At 40.9% G+C, this 16962-nt stretch overlaps 1 protein-coding gene across 1 annotated transcript in view; it reads left to right on the plus strand.

Annotated features, from left to right (window-relative positions):
* Nucleotides 1-13473: 13473 nt before the first annotated feature.
* Nucleotides 13474-16962, plus strand: part of LOC126236954 (succinate dehydrogenase [ubiquinone] flavoprotein subunit, mitochondrial) — an 88201-nt gene continuing 84712 nt past the window's right edge. Inside the window, exon 1 of the mRNA XM_049946652.1 lies at nt 13474-13632. Coding sequence (XP_049802609.1) covers nt 13573-13632 — 60 coding nt within the window. The 5' untranslated portion in view covers nt 13474-13572. The remainder of the gene's footprint in view (nt 13633-16962) is intronic.

The following is a 16962-nucleotide window of genomic DNA, read 5'->3' on the forward strand; positions in this document are numbered from 1 at the left end:
TTCAGACATGTGTTGCTAGATTTGTTGCTGGTAGGTCTGATCAACATGCGTATATTACAAAGACGTTTTGCGAGCTTCAGTAGGGATCCCTGGAAGGAAAATGACGTTCTTTTCTAGAAACACTATTGAGAACATTTAAAGGACCAGCATTTGCAGCTGACTGAAGAACGCTTCTACTGCTACCACCGTAAATTTTGCATAAGGACCATGAAGAGGAGATAAGAAAAATTAGGGCTCACATGCAGGTACATAGACAGTCGTTTCTCCCTTGTTCCATTAGCGAGTGGAATAGGGAGCGATATGGCTAGTAGTGGTACAAGGTACCATCCACTATGCACCAGTTAGTGGCTTGTGGAGTATATATGCAGATGTAGGTCAAAGTATTTGATTTCTCTTACTCATTTGTGTGAAACTGTGCCCACACAGACCGCACTGTGTTGCACAAACGAAGAAAAGAGAAAAAAGGGGTTCAGCGCAGCGTGGCAGAAGATTTCTGTGCGCTTATGAACACTCTGCTTCATTCTGCACTGCTCTTCACCATATTGCGCTGCTGTCCATCACACATCTGTGTGCAGCATGGCGCAGTGCTTCAGCAGATATGGCTTAATGGAAAGAACAGATCAGTTGCTCGTTTTTGCATCAATCCACAAGCAGGTAGGTGTTGCAGAGGCTCAGCCCTGAAGTCAATGGATTGATATGCAATATTAAGGAAGTGAAGGAGGAGGGCTTCATTTGCACACTATCTGGGTACCAGAAAGAAGATGGGGATAAGTGTCTTCTGACTATGACTTCCTTGAGATCAGAAGCATGTTATGGCACAAGTTTTGTGAGCAACCTTTCTATGAGTCTCTGTTTTAGTAGTCGTTGAAGGATTCACATATTGCTCTTTTGAGAGTCAAATATGTTCATTTAGCGTGTCTCTACTATGGCTCTACGTTTTGTGTTACATACATGTCCAGTAGTCACTGTTTCCTTAGAAGATTCTTTACAGTCACCGTATACCATGGAGGTTCCTTTCCGCCATGAACTGTTCTGCTAGGTACATATCTACCTAATACTTGGTCAACAATGCCACTAAACTTGAGCCAAAGCTCCTCTACGTGCTCCTACCCAGACTTACTGCCTCTATATTCGATTAACTAAACATGTATTCTCTTCTGTTTGTTCTAGTTCCCTTTGACTGAAGTTTTTGGTGCATACAGCACCAGTTACCGTCTTGGTAGATTTGCATTTCTTGTCCACTGCAATGAATACACCGCCTCCATTTCCCATTAACCTATCCTTTTGGAGTACACTTAAATTTACACCAAAAACCTCACTGCCATCAATTTCAGGTTTTAGCCAACTTTCTGTAACTGATAAGATGTGAACTCCAATGCTTTTTAGCAGTTCAAGCACTTGGACTTCATTGTGAAAGCTTCAGCAGTTGTTTACTAAGATTTTCCCAATCTTATCTGTGAGGTTGCGGGGAGTGCTCATTTTGGTCTTATAGTAATACCTTGGGGACATCTACAAAATTGTCCAGAACCTTAGAAGGTTCTGGTTCAAGTTTTCCACTTTACTCAGAACCAGAGAGCCACTATTCGTTCTGGTGATAGTGCAGCAGATAATGTACTTTGACGAACTTGTGTGAACAAAACTGGCCTTCTCAGCCTTCTCTGCCAGTCGCTGCAATCATCCAAGTTAGACCTCAGAGCTCAAGTGATAGGCTTTGTTTGTTCCGAAGTAAACCACAACTGCAGCTGGTTGCACCCTGTTCCTCAATCGCTGCCAGAATAGTTTCTTCAACATGCCGAATAAGGCTTTCAGGCGGATTCATTGAGCGCAAAGTGTGATACTTCTTATACTTTGCCATTTCGCTAATGGGAACCATTCATCCATGATTAACAGATCCCTTCTCTTTTAAGTTTTCTTTGCTGGTGCCCAAGACACAGCAGGGTTCCCAACAGGTGAAATGTGTCACACTAGCTCAGTTTCATTTTCAGGTGTAGACAGTAATTCAGACTTGTTGGTCAGAGGGATGATCTCTCTCTGGTTTCTGCTCCCTCGACCTACCACTTACATGACTCTCATAATGAATCCGATGGGTGGTAATAGGTCCTTCATTTCCTGGAGAGGAGACATAATCCACAGGAGAGGGCAGTACTTGAGATACTTTAGTTATCTCCAATATGTGGTTCTTTGGTAGCCCACTCAACACACCCATCCACAGCAGCTTCCAAGTGTTTGACAGCAATCAATATTATTTCCAGCTGCTTAAATGAAGAATAACTAACTGGCAGAGACCAGCATTTACTGTAGGGTTACTCTGTTGCTACCCTTACATCAAAATGGATGTGTGCATGTGAATGACAGGATAATGGTATCACCTAGCTTCTTTTCGTATTTCACCAGTTTAGCTCAGTTCCATTTAACATTCATATAATTATTTGTAGAACACATTAATCATTTCTTCTCAGGTCCATTCTTTATGTTTGCTCCCTATTGCAATTGGTAACACCTTAATCAGTTGTCATAGTTTTTAATTTTTTGTACAGAAATCAGATGGCAGTTATAAGAGTAGAGGGGCATGAAAGGGAAGCAGTGGTTGGGAAAGGAGTGAGGCAGGGTTGTAGCCTCTCCCCGATGTTATTCAATCTGTATATTGAGCAAGCAGTAAAGGAAACAAAAGAAAAATTTGGAGTAGGTATTAAAATTCATGGAGAAGATGTAAAAACTTTGAGGTTCGCCGATGACATTGTAATTCTGTCAGAGACAGCAAAGGACTTGGAAGAGCAGTTGAACGGAATGGACAGTGTCTTGAAAGAAGGATATAAGATGAAAATCAACAAAAGCAAAACGAGGATAATGGAATGTAGTCAAATTAAATCGGGTGATGCTGAAGGAATTAGATTAGGAAATGAGACACTTAAAGTAGTAAAGGAGTTTTGCTATTTAGGGTGTAAAATAACTGATGATGGTCGAAGTAGAGAGGATATAAAATGTAGACTGGCAATGGCAAGGAAAGCGTTTCTGAAGAAGAAAAATTTGTTAACATCGAGTATAGATTTAAGTGTCAGGAAGTCGTTTCTGAAAGTATTTGTATGGTGTGTAGCCATGTATGGAAGTGAAACATGGACGATAACTAGTTTGGACAAGAAGAGAATAGAAGCTTTCGAAATGTGGTGCTACAGAAGAATGCTGAAGATAAGGTGGGTAGATCACGTAACTAATGAGGAGGTATTGAATAGGATTGGGGAGAAGAGAAGTTTGTGGCACAACTTGACTAGAAGAAGGGATCGGTTGGTAGGACATGTTTTGAGGCATCAAGGAATCACAAATTTAGCATTGGAGGGCAGCGTGGAGGGTAAAAATCGTAGAGGGAGACCAAGAGATGAATACAATAAGCAGATTCAGAAGGATGTAGGTTGCAGTAAGTACTGGGAGATGAAGAAGCTTGCACAGGATAGAGTAGCATGGAGAGCTGCATCAAACCAGTCTCAGGACTGAAGACCACAACAACAAACAACATATATATCTCCTTATAAAAGTATATATGGAAATGTGCTGCACATTAATTACATTGTCTTCATTTTACACAATCATCTATACTGGCAGTCGACCTGGCGATCTAGTGGTAACACGCTTGACTGCAAACCAAGAGGTTTTGGGATCAAATACTGGATGGACCTAGGACTTTTCAGTCTGCACTTTAACCTAACACTCACCTCTCAATCATGTGAAGAGTCGCCAGAAGTGAGATATGGTTTGGATTCCACATAAAACTGTAGGTCCCCTTCTCCAGTAGGATAACATGGGTATGTTAGTGACAAGCAAGTTATCAAAGTTGTGTCCAATTGAGAGACTTCACTGGGACGATAACCCACATGAAATTATTATTATTAACTATACTGGAGACAGAGATACGAAGAAATGTTTAGATCCTTACCTCAAAAGGGAATAATTGTTAAGGTATATATAGGTATGCAACAAATATTTTTTTATCTCAATGTTTTGATGCTAAAGACTGTAGTGTCAGAAAATAAATAATGCTAAGTGATGTGCCACCACTTTTTAATTTCCCACTTCAATTTTATGGGAAAAAAGGAAGGTCACAATTTGAGATATAATATTTATTATTCTGGTTAACAGCATTTGAATTCATCGCACATGTCACACATGTCCACATTTGCGAATGTATGCAGGTGGCCCACGCACGCAGTCCTCTGGTGATATTACTTAATCTTGGATACAACAGACGCCAAAAGGACTGCCTAACCAGAACAGTAAAGCATACTCTATACCAACAGAGGTGAGACACTGCTAAACCTAAGACCAGCGCTTGAAAACAAAACACTTTACAGCTGTAACTAGTCCTATAGCTTGTCTCTAGAAACCTCGCTTTCCGTAAGAAGCGTGCCGGGTTCGATTCCTGAGCTTGAGAAAGGTGTCTGTGTAGAAGAATGATTGACCCTGACCAAAATAATATTCACAAGGGCCAAAGAGTATTAATTATCTGTTTTAAGGCATAGCAACATATGGCAGCTAATTTATTAACACCAATTCGTGCTTCACAACTGGCAGTATTACGAAACGCTGTCATACCTCTGACTGCAATAGAACGATGAATATAATGACGTTCCTTTAAATATCATAGACTGACAGATCTTTATAATTCCATTATTCATAATACAAATGTTCAAATGCTTGTCCACCTTGTTGGATGCATTGATGCAAGTGTCTCTCGGTATTAGCATGGATACCTCTTAACATTTCTGCAGAGATTGAAGTGCAAGCATAACATATTTGTTCTTTTAACATATCTACATTTTCTGGTTCCGTTTTGTAAACCATAGCTTTGATACAACCCCATAAGAAAAAATTCAAGGGCGTTAAATCAGGCGATCTTGCTGGCCATCGTATGTAACCACCACGACCTATCCACTGTTAGGGGTACACATTATTTAGATATACCCTCTACATTAATGGGATGGTGCCCCAGCGTGCTGAAACCAGTGCCTCACAGCAATCTGAAGTGGGATGACTTCTAGGAGATGCCCAAGATTCAGCTCATTCTGTAGGAATACAGCCGACCAGTTAGTTGGGGAGCCAAATAAACTGGTCCAATGATGTAGTCTCCTAGAATGCTGCACCATACATTAGCACCCCAGGGCAGTTGCATGGGATGTGGTTGTAACCTGTGAGGATTTGCAGGAGCCCAGTAATGCAGACTGTGTCTTTTGGCATTGGTGTCATTGGCGAAATAGCATTCATTTCACCACAAAATCTGCCTGATGAAATCCAGATTTACAGCTACTTTATGTATGAGACGTCTGCAGAACTATGCCCGATTTTGGAAATCGTTTCCATATAGCTGTTGGCATTGGTGCAGCTTAAAGGGATGCCATTTTCGTTCCTCCAGCATCCTTTGTACCGAAGACCTCAGCATCCTCTGGTCCGCTGCAGCTCTTCTTTGTCCTAATTACGATGAGAAATAGGTACTACTGGACGAGATGTAATGACTTTCATAACCTTATAATAATGACCATAACATAATAATAATATAATACAAGGTGATATAAACGAAAGTGTTATCGTCCTATTGCATTTAGGTTGCAGTATTATTTGCACCTATAATAATAATAATTATTATTATTATTAATATAGGTGCCCTCCCCCCATGGACCATGAACCATGGACCTTGCCGTTGGTGGGGAGGCTTGCGTGCCTCAGTGATACAGATAGCCGTACCGTAGGTGCAACCACAAAGGAGGGGTATCTGTTGAGAGGCCAGACAAATGTGTTGTTGCTGAAGAGGGGCATCAGCCTTTTCAGTAGTTGCAGGGGCAACAGTCTGGATGATTGACTGATCTGGCCTTGTAACACTAACTAAAACAGCCTTGCTGTGCTGCTACTGCGAATGGCTGAAAGCAAGGGGAAACTACAGCAGTAATTTTTCCCGAGGGCATGCAACTATACTGTATGGTTAAATGATGATGGCATCCTCTTGGGTAAAATATTCCGGAGGTAAAATAGTCCCCCATTCGGATATCTGGGCGGGGACTACTGAGGAGGACGTCATATTCAGGAGGAAAAAAACTGACGTTCTACGGATCGGAGCATGAAATGTCAGATCCCTTAATCGGGGAGGTAGGTTAGTGTTGTGTACATAGTTCCACGTAGTCAGCGTGTAGCCCCGCTAAGCACAACAGCACAGGCGTAGCGCTCGTCCGTCTCCGCACTACGTGATGGCGCTGTCTTAGAGATGGACCAAATTCTGATTCCGCCGATCCGCGTATTAATATGTAACGCAGCCAATGAGACTGCTGCTAATGTAGAACCTTTTCTGCTCGCGGATCACACTCGTGCAGTGATACCTGAACACTCGAGGTATTATAACGAGTGTACAGACCTCCAATTAGTCAGTCTGCATTTGTCTGCACCAGTCTGCGTTAGTCTGCATTAGTCTGATTAGTCTGTAGTCAGGTTTCAGTCTGTGCCTAATAAGATTATCATATTCCTGTACATAGCCATGAAGAGAAATGTATAGACACTTTGTCAAGTATCAGAGATATGTGAGAATAAGATTAACGTACCAAGACCAAAGGAATTCCAGATTGTCAATTGTAAATAGCATCCAGAAACAAGTTAAGTTATTTTTATCCTTGTTATTATTTTAATAAATGTGTGTGAAAATTAATTAAGTTCTGTTTAAAGTTGGTCACCGTCAATCTGCTACTCTAAGCATGCAAGTGGCATTCTATCGTCTGACCTTACGGCAGAAGATAAACACGCCACGATAAGACCAAGAGAAATATTGATGACACTCGCCTACTTCGTTAGAGCGACAAGTCAAATAATCTGATGGTGTGTGTACCGAAGGTCTTACAGTACGCACACCACAGTTAGAAAATTTAAAAAGGGAAATGGATAGGTTAAAGTTAGATATAGTGGGAATTAGCGAAGTTCGGTGGCAGGAGGAACAAGACATTTGGTCAGGTGAATACAGGGTTGTGTTGTTGTGTTGTGATCTTCAGTCCTGAGACTGGTTTGATGCAGCTCTCCATGCTACTCTATCCTGTGCAAGCTTCTTCATGTCCCAGTACCTGGTGCAGCCTACATCCTTCTGAATCTGCTTAGTGTATTCATCTCTTGGTCTCCCTCTACAATTTTTACCCTCCACGCTGCCCTCCAATACTAAATTGGTGATCCCTTGATGTCTCAGAACATGTCCTACCAACCGATCCCTTCTTCTAGTCAAGTTGTGCCACAAGCTCCTCTTCTCCCCAATTCTATTCAATACCTCCTCATTAGTTATGCGATCTACCCACCTAATCTTCAGCATTCTTCCGTAGCACCACATTTCGAAAGCTTCTATTCTCTTCTTGTCCAAAATATTTATCGTCCATGTTTCACTTCCATACATGGCTACACTCCATACAAATACTTTCAGAAACGACTTCCTGGCATTTAAATCTATCCTCAATGTTAACAAATTTTTCTTCTTCAGAAACGCTTTCCTTGCCATTGCCAGTCTACATTTTATATCCTCTCTACTTCGACCATCATCAGTTATTTTCCTCCCCAAATAGCAAAACTCCTTTACTACTTTAAGTGTCTCATTTCCTAATCTAATTCCCTCAGCATCACCCGACTTAATTCGACTACATTCCATTATCCTCGTTTTGCTTTTGTTGATGTTCATCTTATACCCTCCTTTCAAGACACTGTCCATTCCGTCCAACTGCTCTTCCAAGTCCTTTGCTGTCTCTGACAGAATTACAATGTCATCGGCGAACCTCAAAGTTTTTATTTCTTCTCCATGGATTTTAATACCTACTCCGAACTTTTCTTTTGTTTCCTTTATTGCTTGCTCAATATACAGATTGAATAACATTGGGGATAGGCTACAACCCTGTCTCACTCCCTTCCCAACCACTGCTTCCCTGTCATACCCATCGACTCTTATAAGTGCCATCTGATTTCTGTACAAATTGTAAATAGCCTTTCGCCCCCCGTATTTTACCCCTGCCACCTTCAGAATTTGAAAGAGAGTATTCCAGTCATCATTGTCAAAAGCTTTCTCTAAGTCTACAAATGCTAGAAACGTAGGTTTGCCTTTTCTCAATCTTTCTTCTAAGAGAAGTCGTAGGGTCAGTATTGCCTCACGTGTTCCCACATTTCTACTGAATCCAAACTGATCTTCTTATAACAGGGTTATAAATACCAAATCAAATAGGGGTAATGCAGGAGTAGGTTTAATAATGAATAAAAAAATAGGAGTGCGGGTAAGCTACTACAAACAGCATAGTGAACACATTATTGTGACCAAGATAGACACGAACCCCACACCTACTGCAGTAGTACAAGTTTATATGCCAACTAGCTCTGCAGATGACGAAGAAATTGAAGAAATGTATGATGAGATAAAAGAAATTATTCAGATAGTGAAGGGAGAAAAAAATTTAATAGTCATGGCTGACTGGAACTCGATAGTAGGAAAAGGAAGAGAATGAAACGTAGTAGACATGAAAGAGGAAGCCGCCTAGTAAAATTTTGCACAGAGCATAACTTAATCATAGCTAACACTTGGTTCAAGAATCATAAAAGAAGGTTGTATACATGGAAGGAGCCTGGAGATACTGACAGGTTTCAGATAGATTATATAATGGTAAGGCAGATATTTAGGAACCAGGTTTTAAATTATAAGACATTTCCACGGGCAGATGTGGACTCTGACCACAATCTATTAATTATGACCTGTAGATTAAAACTGAAGAAACTGCAAAAAGGTGGGAATTTAAGGAGATGGGACCTGGATAAACTGACTAAACCAGAGGTTGTACAGAGTTTCAGGGAGAGAATAAAGGAACAATTGACAGGAATGGGGGAAAGAAATACAGTAGAAGAAGAATGGGTAGCTTTGAGGGATGAAGTAGTGAAGGCAGCAGAGGATCGAGTAGGTAAAAAGATGAGGACTAGTAGAAATCCTCGGGTAACAGAAGAAATATTGAATTTAATTGATGAAAGGAGAAAATATAAAAAATGCAGTAAATGAAGCAGGCAAAAAGGAATACAAATGTCTCAAAAATGAGATCGTCAGGAAGTGCAAAATGGTTAAGCAGATATGGCTAGAGGACAAATACAAGGATGTAGAGGCTTATCTCACTAGGGGTAAGATAGATACTACCTACAGGAATATTAAGAGGCCTTTGGAGCAAAGAGAATCACTTGTAAGAATATCAAGAGCTCAGATGGAAACCCAATTCTGAGCAAAGAAGAGAAAGCAGAAAGGTGGAATGAGTATATAGAGGGTCTATACAAGGGCGATGTACTTGAGGATAATATTATGGGAATGGAAGAGGATGTAGATGAAGATGAAATGGGAGTTATAATATTGTGTGAAGAGTTTGATACAGCACTGAAAGACCTAAGTCGAAACAAGGCCCTGGGAGTAGACAACATTCCATTAGATCTACTGACAGTCTTGGGAGAGCCAGTCCTGACAAAACTCTACCATCTGGTGAGCAAGATGTATGAGACAGGCGAAATTCCCTCAGACTTCAAGAAGAATATAATAATTCCAATCCCAAGAAAGCAGGTGTTGACAGATCTGAAAATTACTGAACTATCAGTTTAATAAGTCACAGCTGCACCATACTAACACGAATTCTTTACAGACGAATGGAAAAACTGGTAGAAGCTGACCTCGGGGAAGATTAGTTTGGATTCTGTAGAAATGTTGGAACACGTGAGGCAATACTGACCCTACGTCTTATCTTAGAAGCTAGATTAAGGAAAGGCAAACTAACGTTTCTAGCATTTGTAGACTTAGAGAAAGCTTTTGACAGTGTTAACTGGAATACTCTCTTTCAAATTCTGAAGGTGGCAGGGAGCAAAAGGCTATTTACAATTTATACAGAAACCAGATGGCAGTTATAAGAGTCGAGGGACATGAAAGGAAAGCAGTGGTTGAGAAGGGAGTGAGACAGGGTTGTAGTCTCTCCCCAATGTTATTCAATCTGTATATTGAGCAAGCAGTAAAGGAAACAAAAGAAAAATTCGGAGTAGGTATTAAAATCCATGGAGAAGAAATAAAAACTTTGAGGTTTGCCGATGACATTGTAATTCTGTCAGAGACACCAAAGGACCTGGAAGAGCAGTTGAACGGAATGGGCAGTGTCTTGAAAGGAGTTTTGCTGTTTGGGGAGCACAATAACTGATGATGGTCGAAGTAGAGAGGATATAAAATGTAGACTGGCAATGGCAAGGAAAGCGTTTCTGAAGAAGAGAAATTTGTTAACATCGAGTATAGATTTAAGTGTCGGGAAGTAGTTTCTGAAAGTATTTGTTTGGAGTGTAGCCATGTATGGAAAAGAAACATGCACGATAAATAGTTTGGACAAGAAGAGAATAGAAGCTTTCGAAATGTGGTGCTACAGTAGAATGCTGAAGATTAGATGGGTAGATCACATAACTAATGAGGAGGTACTGAATAGGATTGGGGAGAGAAGAGGAGTTTGTGGCAAAACGTGACTAGAAGAAGGGATCAGTTGGTATGACATATTCTGAGGCATCAAGGGATCACCAATTTAGAATTGGAGGGCAGTGTGGAGAGTAAAAATCGTAGAGGGAGACCAAGAGATGAATACACTAAGCAGATTCAGAAGGATGTAGGTTGCAGTAGTTACTCAGAGATGAAGAAGCTTGCACAGGATAGAGTAGCATGGAGAGCTGCATCAAACCAGTCTCAGGACTGAAGACCACAACAACAACAACATTATAGGTGCAAATAATACCGCAATAATTATTAGATGTGTAAATAATACTGCAACCTAAATGCAATAGGACTAACACTTTCGTTTATACCACCTTGTATGTACGCGCTTTTTTCATTTTAACTATGCTTATCAAGTGTGGGATGTGCACCAAAATACTCAGTAACATTCCGGGCAACATTGGGTGTGCTGTGGATTGGTCTTTCCATGACATGTTGTAACTGGAAAGCTCCAGTTCTTAAACGCATCTCTGTATGCCAGAAAGGTAGACATTGCGTTGGAAAACATTGTGAAAACAGCCTTCGGGCCTCAGCTGCAGTGTGTCTCCCCATAGATCAGTGTCATATCAGTGTAGTCTTTGTTGGAGAACATAGCAGTTGTTACCTGTTTCACTGTAAGATCTGATTCGAACTACTGACTGCCATGCGACCTTACCAGAGTCGAAGCAGGAGAAAAATGCACGCAGATGGCGGCACAGCTCAGTGGGGATTCGCTTGTACATGCTCTCCCCCTTTGGACAGCAGTGACGAGGCAGCTCTTCTTGCACTAACGCATGCAGGAAACATTAAATTACTGAGGACAAATTGCATGGGCCACCTTGTATACAAGTTGTCATATTCAGGGATATGACAGAAGCTATCACTCGAAACAAAAATGACTCATAAACATGGGTCTAAAATGCTTACCATAAGAGCTATGAGCACTTCTCCACCTTGTGAAACAAATGTCTTCTGCTGAGAGCTCTTTGCTTTCCATATTCTGAGAGATGATAGTGCAGGATTTTGTGAGGGATGCACTGATCCAGAATTGTTGCACAAACAATTTGTTAATTAACACTTTTAGAACACCCAAAGTTTACACAGTACAATATATCTAGGTTACAAGATAATGCACCAAATAGAATGCAAAGAGCTTACAAAAGACAAAATGTATCTTACTTTGACAGTCAATTGTTGCTTGTGATTTCCTGGTCAATCTTCAGATCGCTGTACTAGCCCACTCTTTTTTTCTTTGATATCCAAACACAGGCAATGTCAGGGAACTGGTGTTTGACCTGCTGTCCTGCCCTCGTAACTCTCAGTGGACGCCCTTGTGCAGGTGATTATAGCAGCCACTGTTCCTCATTTCTCTGTCGACAATCATGCCAGTTGAATTCATTGTATGAGATGAAGTGGTAACAGGTGGAAGTTCCCGTAAATGTAGGCTGACCCCCAGCTGAATCCATGTTGATCGTCTCCTCTGTAAAATGAGCTGGCTTTAAGTGCTCAATTGAAACCGTCTTCTCACGCCTGTTCCAAAAACTTTTTTAAGGATGCAGTTCTCTTTGTCCAATGAATGGTGGCGAAAAAAAGTCTGTTGTTCTGTTATTCTTCAGAAAACTGAGATGCTGTGGAATTACAGCAATTCATTCATTTAGTGCTGTGTGCAGGAAAATGTTGCAACAGTTCCTCCAAAGAAATCTTCTTACATTGTGTGCCCGAATGCACACCACAGATTTTTTTCGGTTATGGGTGTTATCAACAACTCCAATAAGGCAGTCATGGCAGGCGAAGAGGGGAGAGGAGACTGAGAAATGCAGCACAACAACCTGTAGTGCCATTTAGATGCCATGAAAAGAGTCTGGGTGTTTGCAAGGAACTACAAAATGCTAATCTGCTAAAATGCCAGTATATGTTAAACATTTATCTATTTTCGGGATACGTGAATAGGATTTCGTTATTAGTGTAATACTATTTTTAATGGTTTTAATTAAACAGGTCCTTGTTTTCATCATATATGTACTAGTGTTGCTCGATGGCTTAATGGTTAATAGCCTGATTATGGATATAAATGCCTGCTAGAGTTCATTTCCTGCTCAGTCCTAGGACATGGTTCAAATGGCTCTGAGCACTATGCGACTTAACTTCTGTGGTCATCAGTCGCCTAGAACTTAGAACTAATTAAACCTAACTAACCTAAGGACATCACACACATCCATGCCCGAGGCAGGATTCGAACCTGCGAACGTAGCGGTCGCTCGGTTCCAGACTGTAGCGCCTAGAACCACACGGCCACTCCGACCGGCACTCCTGGGACTATTCTATGTCTCTTATCACTTCTTTTAACTCTGGAATTGTTTGTTAATCTGAAAACGGTCAAGCTGCGCCTTTGTACGGAACCCATCTTAAACTTTAGGCCCACTTGTAACTGCCTGGCTAAGTTAGATCTGATGAATAAAAGAACATAGCTTACTACCTCAATCACGCCCACACCTTGCAAGGCACTATGGTGTTCCAACTAACATTCGCGTCAATAACAAATTTTATCTTTATGTCTTCACTCTGGTGAGCAGATTTCACTTGCAATTTTATACTTAATCGCTCATGAAACTGATAGATGATTTCCATCTGAGTTAGGAAAGAGAAGTACAGTTCCAAAAGTAGTATTCGGTAGTAGCACTTTTAACAGAGCTATGTTGGCCGTTGTAGGATGTATTTCTCAGAGATAAAATCCGCTCAAAAACATTTCTCTTTATGGACAAACTAGAGATGTATCAAGTGACGTTGTTTACGCGTTGACTTTCCTGCTTATCTGTTACATGGAGCACGACCTACGTTTCTTTAATCCGTCTCGTAGCTGCCACTCGAAACGACCTAGCCTAATCAATGATTGGTTGATTATTTTTCCACAGAAGTTTGTTTGACTGTCGACACATGTGGCACCGTCTGCTGAGGTCGAATCTGCTATCGATTTTACAAAGGGAAACTTCTGCAGTTAGCGCAGTTGCTGGCCTAGGTCTAGGAGAATTGCCTGTGCGGTCTGCGTATTTAGCGAGATGAGCCGTATAGTGCAACTACCGTCAATATTAGCGAAGAAAGTTACAGCGTCACCGCTGGTAAGAATTTTTTGTTTACATACTGTTGACACGTAGACTAACCTTTTAAAAAAACGGAGCAGTTTTGCGTGTGTATATATTTCTGGCAATGATTATGTAACAGGTTTTCGATGTGCAGAGAAAGTGTATTATTAATGTGTATTGTTACCGTTTAATCGTATGCTGCCGACGTTTAATCGTTCTGTCTCCATTCAAAGTCAATGAACAATAGGCCTACTTGCAACAGCAATGTAAATCAGGACATATCTTAGTTCAATGTGTTCTTTTGCTATTGATCGCAACTGGTTATTATGATCCAGATTTCAAAATGTTGTGACGAAATTCACACGCGGAAAACAATTATCCGGTAACCATTGCTACAAATTAGTCAAATAATATTGTTTAAAATAATGGATGAAAGAAGAACGTTACGTAATGCAGGTCCAATGCTTAGCTAGAGTACAGGCGGAGGTGTAGGCGCAGTAGCTGGTTACCGAGTATTCCTAAGAAGTCAGTTATGCTAATAAATGTCGTGCATTTGGAATATTTAATACGAAGTGACTGTATATGTTAGTGCACTTTATTTTTCTCTTTTTGCTATGAGCTGAGGTCACTTTCTCTGCGTAACACCGTAGTTAAATAATTTCACCGGTACGCAAAAGCAGCAGAAGTATAAAGCTTCACGTATAGTAGATACTCCAGGAAACACCTGACACTCTTCGTTGTTCTACGTAGACTATACTGGTATGCGCAAAGTAAATATTGGACAAATTTTTAGTTTCATTGATGCCCTGATAGTATACTACCTATCGGTCTTACAAACTACTTTAGTCTGCATTATTCTCATGTTTCCTAAGAATTCTTGTATTTGTGTCATTTTATGCCAAATTGCCTAAATTTAAATAAGGTCCTCCCACGACTGTCACCAATTTTGATTAGCCTAGATTTTTGAGGGCTTATGTTTATATTTCATAATATTAGAATAGTCATCATCCTCATCCTGCAACGTTTCGGGTTATTGGTTAATACTTTTCCTGTTGCATTGCCACATTTGCTGAACATTACATGGTGAAAGAAATGCAGAACATCCATGCTCAAAAGATAACTATGGCAAAAAATTACTGAGTTGATGTGCTGTCATTGATATACTGTTTGGTGGGCAATCAAAACCTGCTGTGAATAAAGTTGGGAAAAGAGTCCTTTGTAAATAGGGGTGAATTGGGGTTAGTGGTATTAAATCATATTTCAGGTAGGGTGCACATCAGCTAAAGGCCAAGGTCGTGGTTAGTGACCTAACTGGAAATAAGCATTAAAAGTTTCTAGAATAATGTGATGAGCCTTAACAAACAAGGAGACTATATGGGACTGAAAGGAAGCCATTTTAAAGTGACATCATTCGCAAAAAGAGAGAGAGTGGAAACATTGTAGTTTTCATAGATGTCTTTCATCTTTGCTCGTCTGACACTGAAATGTAAGTAGTGGAAGGAGTATAGGTGACTCACTGTGTAGTTGAAACAAGGTGTATTTATTAGTGAGATTACACGAATAAAGAAACTAAAGCTGTCACCAACCTAGAAGTTTGAAAATCAGGCTATAGTCTTTTGCTAGATATGCTGCTATTGGAGATAGTCTGTCCTTACCTTCCTCTGACCTTCAAACTAACACCCATCCAGTTACAGTGATATGTATAACTTAACATAGAATTTGAGCCCCAGTGCAGCTTAGTTAAGTGCACAAAGAAATTCTAGGTCTGACTGAGAACTTCTGGATTTGTAGACTAAGACATAATGATGCAATGAATGATTAATATTGAAAAACATGATTATACCTTCTCAGCTACATGGACACCAACAAATTATGTATTGAACATTAATTTTACGTTTTGTTGGTAACATTATTTGTACATTATACAGAGGGAGGAGGGAGTGTGTGTGTGTGTGTGTGGGGGGGGGGGGGATCTGGTCAGGAATGATGACTATACAGTTTTTGGTTTTAGTTGCATCGGTACAAATTACAAATCTGAGACAACACAGAAAATGAATAAAGTCCTAAGCAGTGTAATTCTTCTAGACTCTCCCATGTAGATACGAGGATGGTTAAGATTTTTAAGGGAAACAATCTTATTACAATTAAGTCTCAAAACAGATTGTGACCAAATCATCCTTCCTGCAGGCAAACACTCCTCAACTCTACTACTTGACTGAAAGTTTCTGCCAAGCATCTGATTCCTCCCCCTTACAAGACCTGTCACTGTGATGTCATCCCAAAAATCCAGCATAACCTCCAGTCCCTACTGAAACCCTTAGGCCCCTCCCAGAAACTCTCCCATGAATGCATCTCCCTCCTTATACCCCAACAAAACCTTGCGCACCAACCTCCTGCATGCTCCCCAAAATTCACAGAGCTAACCACCCGGGACGCTCTATTAGAACTGGTCATTGTGTTCCTAATGAAAGAATTTTCACTCTTGTTGACCAACTCCTCCAACCGGTTGCTCGAAATAAAGCCTCACACCTCAGTCGACTCGGCATAAGAAAAACGCAACACTGTTGCCAGCTTTCAACCGTGAAGTGCAAACTGCTGCAGAGAAAAAAAAAATTGTGACAACTGTGAGATATTGCCATAGAGATGTTTACAAAATCTCATTACAGGATTAGTTGAGGTAGGTGACAGACCTTCAGACTCCAAACCCACTACTTCATTCCTCATACGCCTTACCAACTATATCATGAGCATAATGATGTCTCCTTTGAGGGGAAGGTGTATAAACATATCTGTGACACTCTCCTATGCAAATGTTTCTGTGGGCAATCTGAGGAAACCTTCCTAGTCTCCCCAACCTCTCGTCAGGTTCAGGTTCATCGATGATGTTTTCATGATCTGGTGGGGACTGATGACCTTCGCTGTTTAGTCCCCCTTAAACATCCTAACAACCACCACCACCATGATCTGGACTCAAGGCCAAGACTCCTTATCCTCATTCCTATACCTCAACCCCATGTGCTTCACCTGATCGTCCTCAACCCAATGTGACACCTTCCTGGGTGTTGACCTCCGCCTGTTTCATGGCTCTGTCCATATCTCTGCCCATATTAATTCCACTAAACACTGCCTCTATCTGCATTTCAACAGCTGTTGTTCCTTCCACACCAAAAAATTACTCCCATGCAGCCTGCCCATCTGTGGATGGCACATCTGCAGTGATGAGAATTTCCTTTCAGACAGGCACCACCCTCCAAATGTGGGCCATAAACACATTTCCCGTGCATATACTCACACCCCCATAATCATCACACCACCTTCAAGAACCAGCTGCAAAGTAGTCCCCCCTCCCCTCCCCCCATCATCTAG

Source organism: Schistocerca nitens, chromosome 2 (assembly GCF_023898315.1).
Source record: "Schistocerca nitens isolate TAMUIC-IGC-003100 chromosome 2, iqSchNite1.1, whole genome shotgun sequence".
Taxonomy (NCBI): domain Eukaryota; kingdom Metazoa; phylum Arthropoda; class Insecta; order Orthoptera; family Acrididae; genus Schistocerca; species Schistocerca nitens.